Source organism: Gymnogyps californianus, chromosome 4 (assembly GCF_018139145.2).
Source record: "Gymnogyps californianus isolate 813 chromosome 4, ASM1813914v2, whole genome shotgun sequence".
NCBI lineage: Eukaryota > Metazoa > Chordata > Aves > Accipitriformes > Cathartidae > Gymnogyps > Gymnogyps californianus.
Window position 1 is genome coordinate 20,578,101 of NC_059474.1, and position 23,317 is coordinate 20,601,417.

The window sequence follows — 23,317 nt, forward strand, 5'->3', positions numbered from 1 at the left end:
CGCCTCCGAGTGAGGCACTCTGCTCCTCCAGACATATTATAGGGCTCAGAGTTTCTATATTTTTAGGTCAAAAAGACTTCTGGCAGCTTCTTTATAAACACTCTGGGGGCTGTGGATGCCATTCAAAGGGGTTGGGGAGCGCAGCATTGTACTTCAAGGTACCCATGTCTTTTTTTGTTTCTGACTGTTAGGAAATAAGCCTCCAGGGAGGCAGTCTCTTACCAAAAGTGTTCTGGCCTAGGCATACCCTCTAGCAGGAATCAAGAGGGAGCTGAGGGACGTGGACTGGCCATACTGTACCTCAGAGGTGCTGGAGGTGGCAGCTTTCCTCCTCTTCTAGGTTATGCCTTACTCCAGACCCAGGCTTGTAGACACAACCCAGAAGTATCCCAGTTAGCATATCCTCAGTGTTAAGTCTATTGCTTTTTATAGACAGCACCGGAAAAAAGAGGCTTAGCAAAGCCATTACAAATGCAAATACGTACCCTGAGTATCACAGCTACAAAAGGAGGTATGCTGATCTCCAGTGTGGTGGCTTGGCTCCTGCAGTCCCTCTCTGGCCCAGCAGTCACTGGCATTTCTCGGCTCCTGCACAGGGCTCAGGACAACGTAATCTGCAATGCTGACAGCTGAATAGTGACGAGCCTGGTTCTCCCCATCGATGTAAATCTAACATCGTGACTTCCATTGGGAGAATTAGCACTACAATATCTGCTAGCTGGAGTAATGGGATATTGCTCTGAACCAGACAGTCACTGAAAACAGAAAATACCTATCAGTTTGAATTCTGAATCAATGAGCTAAAAGAATATCCTTGCTTAAGATAAAAGACTGAAGTCACCAGAGTTATTCTATATCATTCGACTGACTTTGCTTTATGTTTATATGACCTTTTCCTTTCTTTCCATTTTCTCTTTTGCTTTCAAAAGCAGAATTTAAAAAATGTTGTATTAAAGATGAGTTTGAGTGAAAATGATTTTTTTGTTTTGGAGCAATGTTAAGACCCATTTCCAGAAAGAGTGGAAAAATACAGTCAAGATCAAAGAACTTCGAACAAAGACAAAGGTAAGTTCTTCAGGAGTGCAGCCAAAGCTCTGGGCGCAGGAATCACGTTCCCAGAAGTTCCTGCTTGACAGTTGGCTGCAACCAACTAGAGCATGGGGAAAACCCAAAGACTAGCATGCAAGAGCAACTAAAGGTCATAGCAGCAAAGAAGGAACATGAAAAGATGAGATTAACCTGTTGGGAATTGCATATTTGTCAAGAAGAGGCTTTGAGGAAGACCTCCCAGGAAGTTGAGGCAGGCAGGAGAACTTGCTTGATGAACAAACGGGAAGAACCTTGCATTGAATTTGGAAATAGTTAGCACCACCTATCGGTGACCATTTTAGGCGGGAAAACGCTGGCATATTCCCAGGCACACTTCTGCAGATAAAAGAGAAAAGCCATTGCTACTATGATGTTTGCTTTTATAACAGACACTTGAAATATTTACAAAGATGGGATTCTTAGTTGCACTTCTTGTGACATACTTTAGGTTGATTCTTAATAATGTCCTAAGTACTTAGAAAATACATAGGTTTGAGCTTAACAAGATATGATTAGGCCAGCATATTGTCTGACCTCATGTCAATTAAAATAAGAGAAAATCCACTGAAAAGCCTTTCCCATGCCTCTCACACTTATTAGTATTTAAAAATACATGCAAAAAACTCCACATGCACTAACAAGCAGCAGAGTGGAAAAGACTACAAGATAAATATCTGTAATAAAGAACTTGGTGCCTCCTCTCCAAAGCCAGTCTAATCAATCAAAATGTATTTTGCTCTGCATATTTGCCTATTATATTTGCTGACCTGTGTGAGTAAAGCTTACAAATATTGGCAGTCTTGTGCTTTTCAGGAAAGGAGATTTCAAGTAAGGCACCATCCATCATAGCATCAGTGCTCTAGAAATAAGTTAGGACTTCTTGGGTTGTTCTGGGGGCTGTTAGTTAAAAATTGTCACTGTTACAGGAATGGTTACCAACAAGGAAGGAGTTTCTATAATGGCACATGTAACTTGGACATGGAGCAATACAGTTGCTGCCCTAGCATGCCTACAATTTAAATGCATTATTTTGTGTATTCCCTGCACCCATCTTCTTTTATTTGCCCTTTTTTTTTTTTGTTTGGGTTTGTTGTTTGGTTTTTGTTTTTCTTTTATTGCTAGCCTGTTAGCTAGAAACCTCCACTCAGAGGAATCAGACTTGTCTGCAGTTCAGACAGGTTAAACTTTAGTGGGAAAAGCCTGTGTGAAGAGACTGGATTAAGGTCCATCAGGAACTGCAGTCGTTGCCCAGGATGGTGCCAAGTACCAGCAAGAGCCTCAGCTTTCCCTGAAGTTCATTTGCTAGTTGTCAACAGCTGGTAGGATCAGGCCCCGCTCCTGCAAGCTCTATTAACATACAGTTGGATTTGTTCAAAGGCGTTCCCAAACAGCGTTGTTTTATCTCATGCCTTGGTTATCGTTCTTGCATTTAACAACCAGTTAAATAAAGGGCACAGGCAAGAGCGAACAATTCTGCTGGGACGTGCCTGTGCTTGGCCCAGCCACGTGGTAGCGATCAATAACCTACTGATGCTCCAGCCCACGCACAAACACAAGCTGGCCTGAAACGCAGAGTGCGCAGTTTATGTCTCTGTCTACCGCACGTGCATATTACTTAGAAGGAAAAGCGACTTAATTTTTTTATGTTTGACATTTCTGAATGCAGTTGTTATTTCTATTGACTATTAAAAGTATCTGGATTTCACAAAAATCTTGGAAAGGTATTTGTGTACTGAAAGCATTCATGTAAAATGTGAAATCATAAGGGAAATTTTGTGTAGGTATGAATTAAGTGTGGCTTAGGTGATCAGGATTTATGGCATCTATTTTTTACTAAGAGAATAGTTTAAATTAAATTAGGATTTTTTTTTTAAATATGTCTTAGAAATGACCGGTTTTGTTAATTTTTGCCTTTGGTTTTAGGTATTTTTGTATGCCTTCTATTTATTTTATTATTGAGACTTTGCAGTAAAATTGAAAGCAGAGCTCAGCAATGCCCTGAGTTTGGACAGAAATTATAACCTCATTGGAAAACAAACCAAATCTCTGTGTGTAGATGCAGCGTATGCTGCTGCTGTTCTGCAGTCTCTATCTGTTAAATTCAAAGAAAAAGATTTACTCTGAGATAGAACCAGAAAGAGAATGAATGTTTCCAACTAACTGATAGTGCTGAATTTTTTCCTGTCAAAATTTTATTTTAGACACATTGTTTTCTGGAAAGCTACAAGTAACAGCTTAAAAAAAAAAAAATTATAATATGACCAGACTTCCATTGCATGTGGATAAGTTATTTGCTTAACTTTAAGCAAGCTGTATTAAACTTTCCTAAAACCATAGACTTCAAAGGTAGGATTGGCAGTGTGCAAGAGGCTATGTAACTATCATTGCTGATGTACTTCAAATACTTAAGAAAAATATCTGTTGACAGGCCTGAAAACTGGCATTTTCTGGCAGTGCATATTCAGTGAACTGAGAGCTATAGAAATGGTGATGGCTCAGTGTCACTTCCCTGCACCTCCACTGTACCTCTCGAAGGAAATCAGAGGTCTTTGTATTTTCTAAGCTCCTTTTATCTTAGGCCCTTTGAAATTATCAAAGGAGCTAGCTAGTCAAAACCACCAGCCTGGAAAGTGGGAGCTGCTGATTTTACCCCCATATATGCCATAATGTGGTACTTGGTCTCATGAATCCTATAGCAAACCTTATTCAGGCAAAAATGTATTTATCCTTGTTTAAGTAGAAAACAGTTAAAAATGGAAGTGTTGAAGTAATCTGCACCTTAAAGAGGGAGATGCAAGGACAGGGACAGCGTGTGTCCTGAGCTACCTGTCTCGGGCATCAGACTTTGACCTGCTACTCTGGGCTTTCTGAGAAGGAACCAAAGGGCATAAAGAGCACCAACCAGCACAGCTACACGAAAGGCAATCGGCACTCAGAGGCGATCCTTCTGTCTATACTTTCTTACCTATAAAACGGGAAGGATACTTACATAGCTCCATCTCACAGAATGATGGAGAAATCCATGGTTTCTATTTCAGGCTTTGTAGACCTCAGGCAAAACTAAAAAATACATGCAAGTGTTGTACAACCAAGACCATAAAATAAAGAACGAAATTGAATTTTTAAATGAAAAGATTTAGGGTTTTTTTGTATGTGTAAAGGTTTCTCTGAGATCAGCTTTTCCTCTTTTTATGCCAGCTGCTAGTTTCTACTGGTCTTTTTGGAAGGCCTTGAAGCAAGTCCCTCATGACGTATGTGCTCTTAGTCTGGACCAGTGACACGATCAATCTTCTGAGCCACTGTCATCCCCTGCACTTTCATGACACAATGCTTACACTGCTATATTTTACTGAGGAAATGAGGTCACCCAAGACTCACAGACTCCTAAATACAAACGCCTGTTACTGTAGAGTAAGGCAGAAAACCAGGAGCAACCTCAACCCCAGCGTGACTGGAGAGCAAAGCAGCCTGAAAAGCCCTGTCACGCAGGACATACGACCAGGATATACTTGTGCACGGGGCCATGTAGCAAGACCCATAGCACAGGATTTCTGCCAAGGAAATCTGTTTCTCTACATCCAGCACAGGGGTGAGAAAGAGAGAAAAGAACTGCAGGACTGCCCCATACATGCAAAAAATGTCAGCACTGCTGTGGAGGAACAACAAAACTGGAGCAAACAGTGGGGAGGGGAAACTTGAAGCCACCTTATCATTTAATAAACTCATGCCTGATCAATAAAGCAGCAAAAGCAAATACAAAAACCCTGGAGTCCTGTGTGCACAAAGGACTCTGGAAAGGCTTGAAGTAGGGCTAGCCCCTTCACAAGCTCTGGAGTTATATCTCCTCTACTCCACAACGAGTTTCAGACCCATTGAAGCCTTCTCTGAGCAATTCCGATCAGCACTTTATGGACACCAGCTGCAGCCGTGGCACTGCCAGCCGTGGTCATGCTGGCCCGGGAGGCAGCACCGCCTGCGTCTCCTCTGCGGACGGGCCCCACCTCGATCAAAGGTGGGATGCAACAGAAGGTGGGATACAGAATGTGGGTGCAGCCGCACAAATACAAAGCAGCAGCATGCAGAAAAACAAACTTGTAAGGTAAAAGGCAGAAGGAGAACACACAGCCACTGTAAGAAAAAAGGCAGGGGATGACAGCAACCTGGTAAACTAACAAAGGAGGAGGAACTGTTAGAAGGGTGAGAAGATTTATCACTAAAAAAATACCCTGCTCTTCCCGATGTGTTTATTTTGGGAACACATTCATTGTGCATGTGCAGCTTATCTCTGTAGCTCAGAGAAGAGTATAGATCAGCTCTCTGCTGTCACCTCGACTGACAGACAGCTGCTGCTGCAGCAGAGTGACAGCTGAAAAGCTGCGCGATTGATTCCAATACCGTCTTGCTCCATTGCAGCTAACGAGAGGCTTGTGTTCATTCTGCTTTTATTGAAGTGATTTCTTCTAATTGCCTATTTAACACCTTAAAAAATACTGGGAGATACAGGTCAGTGCTCCAGTAAGCTGATGTTCGGGCAATGTTTTCCAGGTACAAATGAAGATTTGCTTACGCTCAACACAAAGGCTGCAGAGAAAAAAATTAATGATCTTATCAGGTAAAGCAGGTGTTGTGGTCACACCACCAAGGTCACTGGCATTAACAAAACACTCTGAAAACAGAATTGTGGCATGTTCCCAGCAAGGTGCTGGAGTGTTGTAGAGATAATGCGCTCAGCCTCGAGGGGAAAAAAATATGATGCGCTAACACTCACTAACAGCTGTTAATGGCAGAGTATTGTGGACAGGAGAAGGATGTTTGACCTACCAGTCCTTTGGAGGAAGATGTAAACAACTGGCTTGATTCCCGGCCGCCTTGCCCCTGCTATGGCCTTCTATGCTTGTGCCAAGTAAATGCAGCATATATGCTAAATGCTCTCACATCAAAAGAGCTGAGTTTTACCACCACTTGCATGGATGCAAAAATCTACAGAAAGTGCAAGGTAGGGGAAAACTAGGGCCTGGAAATGCAGGAAGAAGGGCTTATGCAAGAACAAAGTGAACAGGGAGACTCAGAAATGCAGTTATATAGCGACTAAATGAAAACAGCATCTTTTAACTCCTCTAAGTGGTGCCCCAAGAGCCCTATGAGTCACAGCTACTTGCTTCCATGACAAAAATACATTGTTATTGCCTCTTCTTCCTGAGCCCGCTGCAGAGCTATCGCATCTAGAAAAGAGACAACACAACTCCTTTCTGGATCAGCAGACCAAATAACCCAAGGCCGGCTGCACAGCTCACTTCTGCCTAGCTTACACCCGCAGAAGGGCCACTGCAGCCCCTGCCTCACTTGGCGGTGCAATGGCATTTCATTATTCGGAGCACAAGGCACACCATCACTGGAGCTGAAACACCCTCAGCCCCGCTCTGCTCCATTAGCAAATCCACCCATGCCTTACAGCCTTGCTGAAGGCGGCAGTAGTGTTTCACTCGCCACAACTTTAAATACTGATAAGGGTGTACGAGCAATAAAGAAGCATTTGTCCTGCCCATCTCAGTGTGAAAAGAGATCAAAAACTATTTACCTGTAAACGAGCACATGAATCCAGAAGTCACTGCATGAAGTCACCACAAGGCACCATGAAGGGTATATGTAGCCTACAAAGACCTCCAGCAGCCACAACAGATTCTTTCTGAAGACACAGTCACTGAGAAATATCTCACTTCAAAAGGCCTTTGAGCCAATGAGGCTGAAATTCCTAAGCATGCCTTCAGAGAGGGGAAAGGAACTGTGTGGGGCCCAACAAAACCATCTACTGCTAGAAGATCGACATGGTGTGCATCTTTTCTGAAACCTGAAGTGCTGCCCTGACACAGATTTAACATTCAGCTGAAATTTTTAGAAACAAAACCAAAGAGAAAACCAGAGCATGACAGTTTGTGCCATCTGCATGGAATACGAGCTTGAGTTTTAATAGCATCAGTTATATCATTATTAAAAAATATTTTTATATTCAAATCCATTTACTGACTATAAACCCTTCAACAAAAAAAGCTAGCAGCATGTCCACTTGCACCTGCTGCCTTTGTGTGCTCCGGTTGACTTCTTGCATATGAAGTTCTGCATCAGTGGGGATGGCCATACACTGGTAGGCATCCTTCCTTGCTTCCCCATCCTTTTTCTGATGCACTAGTACAGCAGAGTCTGCTAAAAAAACCCACCCAAAAATACTCAGTGGGGTGAGGGGGGAACAGAGTAATAGAAATTAATACTACTAGAAGGCAGGCTACTATTGCGATGAAATGAGAGCTGTATTTTGACAGTATCCTCTGGTGCTTGCACTGTGCAGCCGGTCAAGACTTTACTACACATACTCAGATCTTGCTGGAGACTCACTACCTCCTCAGCTGCACAGCAAGTATTTCAGGCTATTTCTGTTCTTATAAACTTCCTAGACACATTCCTCATCTTCCATTTAAACATGTATCTTTAACTGTATCCCAAGCCCCTCCACCTACTAAGCCATTTGCAATTCCTCTACCACTATTGAAATAGATGCTGTATAGAATCAGAAGCCAGAATCTGCATTGTAGCTTCATTACAGAGAGAACCAGAAGAAAACAACGAGAGTAGTACGACAATTTGTATTTAATCAAGAGTTTATACAACATGTTGCAGCTTTTTTCTCTTTAGTTACATTTGACAGATTCTTCTTCCCTCAATAGCTACATTCCTCGTTTGACATATTACAGATCAACTTAAGCACTCTTTCCATCTGCAGTTCCTCAGGCTCCAGAAAGACTAGTTATAGGATTAACTAACTGCTCAACAGTATTTGTGTCTGCAAACTAGTTCTACTTGTCACATCTGCTTGGCAGCCCAATATCAAAGCAAAGCAGGAATGCTTTCCCCTGCTTGGGCACCAAATTATCCTCCTGCAACCAGACCTTATGGTTGCATTAGAGAGAGTGATCCATCAGCTGTGGTGCCGGAGCGGTGCACCCTGCCCCAGCGCCTACAGAGGTGTCACTGCACTGAATTCAGTTCAGAAACATTTAGGTAAGAGATGAGAACGGCTGCAAACATTTTCTCAAGAGTTTAGATAGCAATATGAGCTTTATACATAGCAAAAGCCAAACATATATAACCAATCTAGAAACCTTCCAAAATGCTGGAGACCTTGTTCCTTTTCCCTGCACTTTGGCTATGTGCTCCTCTGGTACCCTTCGATCACAAGAAATGTGCCTGAGAAATGGCTTTTGGAGAGAATGGATCAGTAGAAACACTACATGTTTGTCTTGAATTCCCAATGAAGTGGTGTGTTTCTACTTGGGATGCCTAGAGAAAGATTAATAATGCACACACCTCTGTTGCTGTCATGTTATTTGTACAAGATCAACTTCCCCCCACCCCCCAACCAGCAGTAAGTGTAAGATGGTAGCCTAGTGTTTGCAGCTCTCTGAGAACAAATAACAGCAAAGGTAGCACCCAGCTGAAACCACTGTATTCTTTCTATTCACATTAGGTTAAAATAAAGCAGTTATAATTTTGCTATAGCTGACTCAGCCTGGATTTGAATCCAGGATCTAAAGGCAAATTAAATTTCACCATCCACATTAAGAAAGCGATTCAGCTTCTGAACTGGATCAGCTTTGATGCAACGCTAAAGAATTTAGTTGAAATGTGGTATGATGAAAGACTCCTGTTCAGGAGCAGATATAATTATCACACCGATCTTAATTAGATCATGAACTTGACTTTAGGATCCCCAAAGGAGTATTGAAAGCTTGGTCCAGTTACACTGAACTTGGTCCAGAACACTGAAGCTTATCCATCACGATAAATATATTACTAGTTCTTTGATATGACAGATGCTTGATGAGTGACAGAGCAAATGCCTTTTTAACTATGATTTTTGAAAAGAATTCTTAAACTGCACTAAAGTGTATGCTGTTATCTTTGAGGGAAAAAAATATAATACATGAAAAAATTATTACAGAGCACACAGAGCACAATTTTTCAAGCACTGGTTTCAGAATTAAAAACATTTGAACAAAGGTTCTCTCTGCGGAGAGGCACTTTGTAACGAATTCAAGCCTTTAAATAGCTATTGCTTAAAAAAATTGTCAGCTACAGAAATTGTTTTTCCTTCAGATTCCAAATCCTGTCAGGCCAGGTTGATTAAAATGTTGCATTTAAAAAAAAAAGGGGGGGGGGGGGGAAGGCAATCTAATCGTCCCTTATAAAAGTGAAAAGAGCAACTCAATTTTTAAAGCATCACGAACAAACTGCTATAGCCCATCTATCATTCACATATGGATTCATGTAATCATTCTTCAATTAGAATTATTATCTATACAGCAGCTGAAGACTGAGAACTGCTGATACACTGCAGATGAGAACATTTGCTAGTCTCTGGGCTCCAGCCTTTCTTAAAAAATGATGATCGCACAATATAGATTGCTTGGTTTATATGTGTATTAAGCTGCAATGCCAGCATTTACATTTGCAACATTACAATTTCGCTTTCTTAGGCTCAAGAGAATTTGCTGCATCTGGTAGATTTTATTTGCTTTGTATCTTAGGCAATCGTTATGAACAAAGTGTGAAAAGGCAGTATTATTGCTCAAACAGTCCTTCGTTTTGTTCATTATCTCAGATACTACAAAAGAAGTAAACTAAGAGTGGGCCTGTGAGATGGGTCATTTAGTGTCAGTTTGCTTGCACTATATTACCCCCATGCTATTTTTATAAGGCTCCTTCATTTCTTTCACCTATATAGATCCAGATAGCGTAAGATGTAATATCAGAGGGAAAGAAAAGCATCTCACAGAACAGTTACAGGCACCATAAGGGAGGAAAGTCACTTCGGCGATTCAAACTGCAGCAATCTGAGGGGTCCCTGCCTAACCACATACCCTGCCCTGCTTCCAAATGCTACTGTCTTCAGAAGCAGGTATCTATAGAATATACGTTCTGCAGAAGCAGGACGGGAAATGTGCTAGCTCTACAGCCACTGTTTTTCATACCTGCAATGCTCAAACACACCTCAGTTTCAGTATTCGTTAATACACTGTATGAGCTGTGGGAGCGTCCAAGCAGACAGATCACTTCGCTACCTCTGCTACAGGGCAGTAACTTTTGGCAGAGCAGCAGACTAGATAGCAAGAACGGTAACCTCCTGAATTTCTCTTTCTGAACCCTCAGCTCTTCTGGAATATTTCAAGTGCTTGCCCATTCCTATTTTACGGCTGGTAACCACATGCTGTGACCTAGAAGATGACAGAGATAGGTAGCTACATACACAGTAGCTGTGAGATAGCTGTACTAAATGGGCATCTTCTTGGTGCTTCTTGTGCTGGTTTTGGCTGGGATAGAGTTAATTTTCTTCATAGTAGCTAGTATGGGGCTATGTTTTGGATTTGTGCTGAAAACAGTGTTGATAACACACTGATGTTTTAGTTATTGCTGAGCAGTGCTTACACAGGGTCAAGGCCTTTTCTGCTTCTCACCCCACCCCACCAGCGAGGAGGCTGGGGGTGCACAAGAAGCTGGGAGGGGACACAGCTGGGACAGCTGACCCCAACTGACCAAAGGGATATTCCATACCATATGACATCATGCTCAGCATATAAAGCTGGGGGAAGAAGAAGGAAGCGTGGGATGTTCGGAGTGATGGCACTTGTCTTCCCAAGTAACCGTTACGCATGATGTACCCCTGGTTTCCTGGAGATGGCTGAACACCTGCCTGCCGATGGGAAGTGGTGAATGAATTCCGTGTTTTGCTTTGCTTGTGTGTGCAGCTTTTGCTTTACCTATTAAACTGTCTTTATCTCAACCCACGAGTTTTCTCACTTTACTTTTCCGATTCTCTCCCTCATCCCACTGGGGGTGAGTGAGCGAGTGGCTGTGTGGGGCTTAGTTGCTGGCTGGGTTTAAACCATGACATTCTACTGAGGAATCTTGCTGTATGAACCCCAAGTATGTTCTGAAGCCCAGGCAGCCTTCCTAGATGTCTTTGCTAATAATGTGGATGCTGGAGACAGCAAGTTGGCTCTTGCAGATTTTTTGAGGTATGTGGAAGCCTTTAGTGACATGTGCCTATGTAGAGATTAGGAAAAGGACTGCACGGTTAATTAAGTTAAGAAGCTTCTTACTTCACTGTACAATCTTAGAAAGATCTTCATAGAAGGCAAATATTGTTAATGTATTTGGTTTACTAAATACAGTTTGACAAACCTATGCCCACACTATTCCTATCTTTCACACTACTACTATCTTTCACAGTATTACTTTTAGTGGGTGAGACCTGCCATAGCCATGAAATCTCCCCATATCTGTTATACAAAGGAAATGAAAACTCTGGTCATGGGTGTATGTTCAAATATTAATTCACTACTTTATTATAGATATTAGTGAATAGAGAATAAGTGATTTATACTCTTCCTTGAAAAATACTTATCTACTGAATCTCCTAAATAACCAATTCTTCTCCATTTACTTGAAAGTATATTGCCATTCGAATTACTTAAAATTTCATTATATTTATAATGACATTATATGATGCTTCTGTCTCTAAAAATTTAATATTAACTGAAGACATTTAAGGGGACAAAGCAAGCAAACAAAGCTGAAAACTGGTACACCAGCTTACCAAAGTAACATCACAGAAATATTTAGTTCAAGAGTTTATACACATGATGGGGCACATTTCTCAAAATATTTTAAATTTCCTGACTTCAGGTGGCATCACTAAGATTTGTGAAGAGATGTAATGACACACAAATTAAAAATGTGGGTTTTTTTTTTTTTCATTTAAAGCCATCATCTTAAAATGTGTTTTTAAATTAAAAAAAAAGGTTTAAAAGGTCAAAATCAGAACAAACCACTTAATTCTTTCCCTGGATACTTGTTTATAGAGATTTGTTGAAATTTTTAGCTTTGATTTCAAATGGGAAACATTTCGAAGACAGGAAAAACACTACCTGAGAAAGTAGTTCAATCTATAGTAGAAGTGAGTGAATTATTTGCAGCAGACAATTCATTATGAGAACATAAAAGGTAGAGATTTCTTCCTTTCAGCGAAGGCAACTGCTGTTTTCTTTATTCAGTTTCAGGATATTATTCATCAAATGCTTATTTTAGCTGCTACCGTACACCTCCCTAAACTCTCATAACAACAGTTATAATGTTCGCATTATGTGACTAGTCATCTAAATCAATAATTTATACTCATTCAGGCACAGAACAACAATATTGAAAACCAGGAAGAAAGGTATCATTAAGGCCTTGTGGTTTTCACTGGCTGCTCCAATATACTGAGTACTGAGGCAGCGAGCTGCAGAGTGTTGGCTCCCAAGCATGTGGAAGAGCTTTACTGACTGGAAAAACTGAGGTATAGCATGCTCTCAATTAAAAAAAAGGGAAAAAAAAAAAAAGAAAGAGAGAGAAAGAAAAGAAATTTACACCTCCTTATAGCCTCAAGGACTCAGTGGCCAAGTTATATTACATTTCTCCTAGGATGTGTTTGTACAGCAAATAACAACTGTGACTGTAGTCTGGGGACCCATACCTTCACAAGCTTTAATCAATCTAATGTGTAACTGTAGTAATAACAATGTAGAAGCAGCAGTTCAATTTATGCTTAAGATACAATGGACCTCACTAAGTGAGAGCACCTTCATGATGATTAGCATACTACTAACTTCTGCATATTAACATCACCTCGTGTATCAATTCATTTGAACATGCTGGATAGACAATCCTTTCAAAAGCACCACTATTTTGATTAAGCAATTTACAGAGGGCTCTGAAGGATACATATCTCAGATCCCACCAAAGTAGCTAGAATATTTCCTGACATTTAGAACTCATTAACTGTGGTGTCCCAAGTATTACTACATTACAGACAGACAAAGAAAATGTCTTTAAACATTAAGCTCACTTTGAACAGTAAATGACATAAAAACTACATACAATGTAGTAATTACATTTAAAAATAATTAACTAAAAGTTTTGCAACCTACAGCACTGTCACTCCCGTGATATGGAACCTTTGTTTCAGGAACAGTCTCTGAATCTATTGTTTGCTTAATGAATTCAAATCAGCAACAGCACACAGCCACAGAAGCAACAGTGCCAATGGTAAGAGACACCTCAGAAACGGAAGTCTATAAATTTTAAGAACAATGGACTAAAAATGCCAAAATACCTCCAGGTCTCACTGGCTCTTGAAACTGCTACATTAATCCCACAAGGCATTCCTCTTTTTCAGTGGGTCTCTGACCTGATCGCCATATCAAAGAAAAGACGAAATGGAAAAAAGAGAAGGAAAAAAGAAAAAAAAAAAAAAAAAAAGACTGTACCTCTCCACTCCACAATCCCTTGCTTTCATTATTAAAATTCCTTTGCGTTGCTGAACTATGCAAATGTTTCCAAGAGCTGAGTACTGACAGGATATGAGGTATTCTAGGTTTGTCTTTGCCACTGAAGGCTGCTTTGTTCTATGCAGTTCATAGAGTGTTTTTCACACCTGAAAAACAATACTATTCCAACTCTATCACTTCCTCATGCAGTTTTAACGTTGTATTTAGTAAGGGCTATCCCAACACTTATATAAATCTTTGAAAAGAAATGAAAAGTGGCAAGTATGCTGATGAGAAACAAGAGATATTTTGAGAGCAGTGAAACATTTCTTGCTGGACGGTCTATACCTAGGAAGGAATTCAATCACTGCCACAGAAAATCGTGTTAATCAAAAACAGGTGAATAAGCATTCTGTGATTTGCTGAACACTGGTCCAAATAGTCACCCACAGACTGAAAGGCTAGCTCAAGGTCTTTATGAATGTAAAGCTTTACTTTGGCAGATATTAAGCACAATTATATGCTGCAAAAAACTTGTGTCTGGCCCTCTGTCTTGGAAAGAGTATCACCTACTTTCTTTAAAGCTGAATTTCACCCAACTTTTTTTTGTTATTTTTTTCAGATCAGGAGTAAATTTTCTGCACTGCAGATTCACAGTGCTACCCCAATACAAACCTGACATACTTCGAACAAAAGCGTATCTTCCTGTGTTACTAAATCTGTATCTTCTAGTCTTCAAGTTGTTCTGTGCCTGTATTAGAATTACTTATTTCATTTACACTTTTTTCTTTCTTTGCTTCTTTTCTAGAAGTCTTCAAACACTTGTCGAGTCTTTTTAGGAATACATCTACATCTTGTTTTTTAATTCCAATTGCTGAGGCAGCATTGAGGTAAGCACAGGGATAGTCATTTGCATGTGACATAAAGCCTTTAAAAGTGTAGTTATTCACTGTTTGTACAGACCCACAGGGAACAACCCTGAAACAAACAACAAAATCATGATTCAGTTAAAGATGCCTTGGATATTTTATGTGATATCCTATGATGAACACATTTACCCAAGTTCCTATACAGTGTAGTATCTGCTAACTCCAAACAAATTAATGTAAGCAGGCCTAGATCAGCCATTCTCCAAGTTACTGCCCAAGCACCACTATGAGTGACAGTAGTAGCAGATCCTGAATTAGCTCAAGTCTGTGTGCATATGCGTATGTCCCTTCCCCTCTTCAGTTAAATTATTAAAGTCTTTACTACTGGTATTGATGAACTCCCCAGTGTGGGGGGAAAAGATACCTCCATCAAACTTTCCTATTCCATAACAAGCCCTAACTATCTGACCTGCTCTGTCTCTGACCTGGGTCAGTTCACCCCTCCTTCGGCAACCTGGTAACCCTAAGCTCCGCGCAGATCACCATACTGACTGCAGCCTTAGTGCAGACATCTGCTTGGCATAGTGTACTGCAGCCCAAAATGTCTGAGTTCAAGTGATTCAGAGGGCTCAGGATCCCAACTTCCTCCCATCCCTTCCTCTCTACTACATCTCCCTTTTCGCCCATCCTACGATGTTAACCTCATATTCATTCCCTCCTTGTAGTGGATATGTTTTGCCACCGCTTTTACCTCTTCCTCATACTAAGAACCTCTACCTATTACGCCTTATTTCTCAGCACTTTCAGTACATATCCATTCCCTGATAAATCAAGACCCTAATCCACATCCTTACTTGTTAAAGGAACAACTCGCCTTCTGGCTATAGTTAAAGCCTACACAAGCAGTTGACACCAATCAATTGATAAGAATTTACTACCTCTATAGAGACATTCCCTGCAGTTCATAAAAGAAACTGCATTCAGACAAATACCACTAGGATTAGCAGATCCTTCCACTGTCCAAGTGCTCTGACCACAGGTTATGCAAAAGCCTGTACACTACTGAAGTAGGGAGTTGCTATTCCTACCACTGACATTCAGCACAAGCATAACATATAAAATCTGTTGAAATGCCAGATCAAACAGTGTATATACTACAAAACAATTACTCGCTTAAGTAAAAAAAGGAAAAACCTGAAACCTTTATATCAGGCAAAGAATTGGAGAGTTTTAACTTCAAAAACTGAACCTCTTGAATCATTTCAGCCAAAGATGGCTGAAATTGCAGGACAAGCCAAGGTTAGGACAGGCAAATTAAAAAGAGCATCTAACTACAGTACATATAGATTTACTGTCATTCATCTGTGCGGGCAGTGGAATAATCCAAGCTAATGAAGCATACCTTCTGATGTGGAAACATTCAGCTCTGCTACAAAAAAATGACATTAAGTCTATGGCAGAAGTTAGCATGGCGGCAGTAATATTCAGATTAAGGAATCCTGCCAAAACAAATTTTAAATCATTCTCTTCTTCTAAAAGGTTTAAACCAAAATCATTAAAAATTATTTGGCTTGCATTTCCATGTACCAGTGTCTCTAAGAATAAATTAATCTCAGAGTGGCTCAGGTTGTAGATTTTTTTTTTTTTTGGTAAACATAATTAGTTCCGGAAAGCAGGATTTTCTTCCATATGACAAAAAGCTATGTAGGGTATTAAAAGCTTATTCCCCTGACATGCAGCACAACCATATTTGTGCTGCAATAAACAAAACAAAGATCCTCCCTAAGTAGCTTACAACTTAACTATAAGATCAGACAACAGCCGGAAACTAAATGAAACCAAGGGGTACTAGGGAATAATGACACTAAATTAAATGGGCATAGATTATCTATTCAGCCTACCAATGCTAACAAAGGGGGCCTCATTGCTAACTCAGGCAGGCAGACATTATTAGTAGATAACAGTGAAGAAGAAGGGTGTATTATTCTCTGACTTGTTATTGTCAGACTGTAATCTGTAATCATGAGAAAATTGGTACAAAACAAATATTATAGGATTTCATAAAATATATGCTAATACAACCTCCTAAATTTTTCAAATTCATAGCATCCTCACCTTGCTCCAGAAACTTGTCTTGTGAAAAGCATAGATCCAAGCTGAGTAACAGCAGCATCATTATTTTCATCTAGATTCTTCAGCGACATGGCTAAAGTAACAAAAGGTCAGGTTAAAACTACTACAAAGCTTCTTTTTCTCCAAAGAACAATCACAGAGGACAAGCTGTTTTCCAACAATAAGAATCTAGCCAAATATTTGTGTTCAGATACAAAGAAAGAAAGAAATATGAATACTGCGTTTCATAATTTTTAATTTTCCCACAAGCTGTCATAGATTACTACTTTGGTTAGACTGTAAGGCAGATTCTGCACAGGTAGGCAATATTTGGTGTTCAGCAGAACTTTTGGTTAGAACAAATATCTTGAGTAGGAATTCCATAATCTCTTTTACAGCACTATAAGATGATGGGAAAAATAATTATATCCTGATTTATTTTTAAGTCTACTTTTTTATAAAGTATTACTACATGTAACATCTTCTGCCTGCCTTGATTACAATGAATAAGTATGTTGGACAGGAGCAATTTTGTGAAAAAATAAAGGGCCCAAGTCACTACTCTACTTTTACAGCAGGTTACCTTATTGGGTTCAATGGTTTCATATCAGCCTAAGAACAATTTAATGGAGTGTAGTGAACAAAGTTTAACATATAGGAACTGTATGTGAAAGTGCATTACGAATGCACAGTATATCAGAAAATTTTTTTAAAACATAAAAAAAACAACATTTACCTAAGGAAATGGGATTATGTGGTGTATCTAACAGTCTCTCATTGTGGTTATCTGCCAGCTTCTTCAGCTCACTTGAAAGATAGGAAAACATCTCCTGGCAAAAAAGATGCAATATTTTTGTTATTAGCTATCAAACAGAGAAAATAATACCTATTTCACAAAACTGTTAAGTCTCTATTATATCCTACAGGTGCCCAGCTGATCCTCTTTTCACGTGTACCAAGTAAGTAGACCAGACAATTCTCTGAAATCTTTCTATAAAGGAACAGCTCCATTTCCTGAACACTGTTCTTCCCCCTCAAGCTGGTACAAAGCTCTCTATCTGGTCTAATAGATATACTTGGGATGTCAGTCATTCTCTCTGTGGCCCTGAAACCTAGGAAGGGAAGATCTTTAAGAGATTCCCACTGCACAGTAGGTCTTACCCCACCCCACTCCTGCAAGAGCTTACCCCACCCTAGCCCTCTGAGCCACAGAGAATGAACTATTACCACCACAGACTGCCACGTTATGGCAATTTGCTCCTTACTTTGTTTTCTCTCTGTTAATACATTCCAGACTAAAAGTAGTGCATTTTGTTACCATGTATCACACAATCACAACTACCACTAGTGCACAGACTTCTTTTTCTGTATGAGAATGGCAATATAGCCTCTTAAGAAGGGTATAAGTACACATTTGAATGTATTTTGTTTCACCCAATATATACTCTCCTGAATACTCAGCTCTACTGTGTAGCCAGTCCTCTTCCTGGGACCAACGCCTCCTGTTCAAGTCTACTAAAAGAATGGAGATATCTGAATTTCTGCTATCACTTAATTAGATTGCACCTTTATTGTGAAAGTGTCATAAAACAGATTCATAAATGTTTTGGCTCAGATACAAGTCACACTGCACATAAAAGGCTGCTTCCCTTACTTCATCCGTATTTTATTTCCTCCCTCTTCCCTAGTAGTAATCTACAATAATTGCTCATGCTCTTCCTCAGTTTAAGATCTTCCTCTTCACATATCAGCTCAAAACACTTATGGACAGAGTGAGAATAAACACCATTCTTCTTATTGTATCTTTTGGCTTATTTTCCATCCTTTTTAATGCTTAGTCTCTCATGAAAACTAGCAAAAAGATACAGATACTGGGTAGTCTTTTTAAAAGATACTAAACACCGGATTTTTCCTCTTTCTGGCCATAAAAATTGTGCTGCTCATCTGCTTCAATGTGACTGCCTGTTTAAGCATCCTCATCAATTTCTGGACCCGACAAGTGATTTTTCATTCTTTAAATAGAGTCGCCTCTTCTGTTTGGAGACCAGTATCCTGTTCTGACCTGTGGACTCTGACAGATACAAATTATAGCTCGTGATCAAAATTATGTTTTTGAGCAGAACCTCCCAAAGGTCTTATGAAACCAAACGAACTTTGTGGTAGCTAAGTTAGAAGAATATTACAGCTGCTTTTCTTGAGCCATGGCAATGAACCCAGTCTCACTTCATGAGTGGCCAAATGAACACAGCTCCTGACCTGTTCTTCCTAATACTACAGAATGAACTCAGCCAGAGAGGAAAAAGTACCACTTACTGTCTAAATGAATTAGGCTATTGATTCAACTATCAACAAGAGCATAAAGCTTCTGTAATACTTGGAACAACAACAAAAATTTTGGGAGGCATCTATGGTTAATTATCAGAACGTGAAATTTGTGAGAAATCATGCTTATTTTTCAGAGGCATTTGTAAATCAAGTAATTTTATGGTTTCAATTCATCAGAGTTTATTTACAGTTCACTCGCAGAAGTTGAAAAACATTTATGTTTCAAATATTCAGACATTTTTGCCTTCCTTCTGGTCCCCCACTGAATATAAACACATTACTCATTTGTTATTTGCTTTCCACAATAAGCATCACCAATGTGTTGGCCATTTTATTAGTATTTTTTTGGAATCCAAATCAGAAATTAATTTGTGCTCCCTCTGCTGGCTATTTACGTCTACAACTGAAGCAAAGTACTACAGAAATATATATAAGTTGCATCTACTATGGAGATATTATTCGTGAAATTAGTACTGAGAAAAACCTGTACTGGAACAGGAACAAATTCCCAAGTAATTAATTTTTGTGTGTTGCACCTAGGGAATTCTGCGTTGCACCTCTTACAGTATTTATTACTGAAAGGACTGCAAGTTGGTATAATCAGTTACCCACTGTATAACTGTATCAAATTAAATTAAGGTTAAATACCTAGGTTACTAGATGAGCCTTTAACGTACATAGGAATTCGTTACAACAAGGGAGAATGGAAAGATAGCCTAAAAAAAAAAAAAGAAATCCAAGTATGTATTTTCATCAGTTTGACTGAAGCTACCTGAACACAAATTCAGAACTTCTTATTTTTATGAACGACACCATTTTGCACCTTTCCATTGGAAGCCCTCTAGATATTTTATAGTTCCAGAAGTTAAGCAGTTTGTTGCAAAACAGATTAACAGCCTTTCCAAAAAAAGGAAAAAAAGCAATATTTTTGTGAGGTCAAATCTATAACCAACCTCTATTATAAAATATTTCTGTTATGTGGAAAATTTGTAAGCACCCTAAGCAATTATATACAAATGAGCTCTTACATAATTGATTTTCTGTGGTAGGCACTCAAGTTTTCTCCAATGAAGCTAACTATTACGCTAAAGTTGCACTGAACAACCCAAGCACTAAATGTCAGTTAAGTTTCATTATTTAATTCATTCTTTTCCCCTAGAAACTTATCACAAAACCCACCATGCTAGTGAAATGAATGCTAAACTGTGTGAAAATGTCTTGCGCTTCTTCTGGTCTTTCTAGCACCTAAAACAATAAAATACCTCAAAAAATACCAAGAACAAGTCAACAATGGTGTATGCATCAAATGTGACAAATGACTCAATTATTTGGACAAAATGGCCTACTTCCACATACGTATACAAAAATATTTTCAAGAAGTTTTGTAATAATTACTAAAAATATTTGAATTATACTGTATTTACATTATAAAATTATTTTTTTAATAGAACCTACACTAATATGGGTGACTCTTCATTTGTTGTTCCATTGTGATAGGCACTGTTCTTCCAAAGGAAAATAACTAGAGGGAAGCAAGTAAGGAAAAAGCCAGCAACTCCAGAGAAAAAGCAGAAGATGGGGGTACTAAATATGCCATTAGTCCCACATCAGGTGACAGAGAGGCAACTGATGAAGGCCAGAAAACTTTTTGTGCGTGGTTGAAACTATCCTAGCTGGTTCTAACCACCCAGCTTGCTTACACTCCGAGTCTATAACACTCTGCCTTCCTCCCTGTTTCGCTCTCATCTGAAAAGATGAGTTGTCCTCAGAAAACAGCCATATAGCTGTTTATGGCGCTGAAGAGTAATTTTACAACCTCTTTGCACTAGATACAGACTGCCAACTCTCATATGCTGTACCTGAGACTGATCCGGTCCTATCTTAAATTACTTCGCAGCAACAGCTGTTTATAATGCAACCATCATAGCCTCTCTTCTGCTTTGCACATTAGACGGACCAGCTGCATCTGCCCTGTGATCTGATCAGACCACTTGGCACACCACTTCAGGCAGACAAAGGCAGGCTGCAGTGCTGAGCATGGAGACCAGTTAGTACATGCCCCAGACAGCCCCAGTAGGCAGCTTATTTTCTTGAAATGCAACCAAACACATGACAGAAACTGTACGTGTACATGTGTGATACCTACACATACCACATACCCTCATACATAGATTCTCTTGCATTGCAAGATCAAGAATTTTGTTCTGAATTTATAATATACCGGAAAGTTTTAAAAATATGAAATTAATTACGGAACCTTTAAATCTTTATATCATATAAAAGTAATCTAACAGAAACTGCCCAGTAAGTCTTGCCAACCTGATATGGTAACACTAATGCTGACCATCACCACACTGATACTTTTTTAAAAGGTCTTTCTTAACTACACCTGTCGACACATTTTCTCTTCAGCACTTGCAAGACCTTGAGATCAGGCTCCTTGTGGGTCATATCTCTCCAAGACATGCTTTAAGTATGTAGGCCTCTTTGAAGCTTCCATTCATACTTGGCACTTGTTTAACTACACAACACCATTTAAGATAACTATTACACTCAGCTAAACCATCTTGCCTCCAGCCACTCTAGAATTTGAATGTGGTTCCACATATCACACGAGGAAAATCCTGCAATATTCCCACACGTTTGACAAACTACAGTGTAGCAAACTGACTAGACAAAAAAAAAAGAGATGTAACAAATGTCTGTCTTGTTGTAAGAATATTTGATTTTTTACATTTTTAATATCCAGCATTAAATGGCTTTTCTCTTATTCTTAAATTCAATCGTAACTAGAGCAGCAATATAAACTCACACTGAACTGTACAAATAATTTATTCCTATCAAAATAATTACATCAATGATAAACCACGAAACGTAAACCCAGTATTTTACTGAACTGTAAAACCCAAACAATTTCCTCCTGCTCGGTGTGATTTTAAATATTTTAGACACATACTCCATAAGGACATAAAAATTACTCCAGTTAATCACTCTTAGAAACTATACAGACAGATGGATATAGATATAAAAAGCTCCATCACGTCCCAAGTAACACAGAAATACATTTAAGAAAATCAGAATTATCTTGATCATTAGGTTGTTAAGGAAAATCTAATGAGGAAATCCGTAACTGCTGAAAACAAAATGAAGCCATTCCCTCTTCAATAATACAAGTATAATAATTACTTAAATGGATGAAATAGACCACATTGGAAAATAGTTAACAGGTATTAAACCTGATATGTATAGTCCTGAATGTAAACCCTGAATGTAGGGTCCTTGCTCTCCATCAATTCCGAGGTGACAATTGAAGTCTACTGTTTATGCTATTATGCAGTGTAACCACTATATTTGCTACATGTGGCCTGGTTCAGACACACAAATACCTACATGAAAATAAAGAGTTTTAAGACCTGGCAATGCAGAACATGGGACACAACATAACCTGTACTGAGGAAATCAAAGGAGTCGCTACAAGAACGTAACCTTTACATAATATTATGAGTTCTTTAAAAGCAAAGATATTAACAAATTTGACTACAGATCAGCTGTCATTATCTGCATTACAAAAGGACCCAGAATCCCCTACTGAGATCAGAAAACCACTGTTCTAAACTCCACATAAACATATAAAAAGGAATACTGAAAATTTAGAACAAGTGAGAAAACATTACTGTTGGTGGTCTTCTTCCGTCCTTTCTCTGGAAACATCAAGGCTAAATACAACTGTTGAAAACATTCCTTATTAAGCTTTCATATATGGCCACCTTTATTCAGACACTTGGACAGCATGTGTGTGTTACTCCCTTGCTCTTCTGTCCTCAGATCCATCGCACCATTTTACTCCTTCATATCATAACATATAATCTCATACTCTTGGACAATTGCACACTCCATGACTGCCAGGTTGTCAGAAAATCCCACTCCATGTACATGCTCCTCTCCCTCATATAATCTCTTCCCTTCCTATATTAACAGTTCATCCATGTAAAAGAAAAACTGGGCAGACTATTTCTTTCCTTGGTTGTGTGAGATTAATCTCTTCTCAGTAATACTCTGGTCTTTCTGGCTTGAGCTCAAATAACCTGAAGTAACACCTATGTGAATAAGGATAAGGTAAAAAGAGAAAGAAAAAAAAAAAACCTTGAAGTTTTTTATAGCTGAATTTTTGTGTGAGTAGGTGTAGCTGCACCGACACAGAAAGGAGTACTCAATGTCAGGCTATAAATAGCTCCTGCTGGGAGCCTAATAGCTCTGCCTCTGCTTTCACAGAGCACAGGCAATAAACTATCACTATTACATTTTTACAATTCAGGAACAAACAGATTTAAGCAAAAAAAGGTTTCTATTTCTACAGCAAATCCAATAAAAGAAACATATTTATGCCATATATAAGGCTGTGTTTATAGAGTATACTCACATTTGAAACAAAAAGACTTGAAGTTGTAAAAATATAATGCTTTATTCACTTTAGAATTCTACTTCCAAGAAAATGACATGATTCAAAATATACAGCTATTCATTAAGACATTTTATTTATGAAAGAATTATTATTTATAACTT

The 23,317-nt window shown here is 39.1% G+C and overlaps 1 protein-coding gene across 2 annotated transcripts in view; it reads right to left on the bottom strand.

Moving 5' to 3' along the window:
- Positions 1-1,390: 1,390 nt before the first annotated feature.
- SEPSECS (Sep (O-phosphoserine) tRNA:Sec (selenocysteine) tRNA synthase) overlaps positions 1,391-23,317 on the bottom strand; it is a 37,018-nt gene continuing 15,091 nt past the window's right edge. Inside the window, exons 9-12 of one of the 2 annotated variants that reach the window (XM_050896313.1) lie at positions 17,166-17,259; positions 16,433-16,523; positions 14,133-14,426; positions 1,391-1,425 (exon numbers count right to left, since the gene is read on the bottom strand). In XM_050896313.1, coding sequence (XP_050752270.1) covers positions 14,177-14,426; positions 16,433-16,523; positions 17,166-17,259 — 435 coding nt within the window. In that variant the 3' untranslated portion in view covers positions 1,391-1,425; positions 14,133-14,176. Of the gene's footprint in view, positions 1,426-11,458; positions 14,427-16,432; positions 16,524-17,165; positions 17,260-23,317 lie in introns of those variants that run through there. The other variant, XM_050896312.1, reaches the window with a different exon arrangement.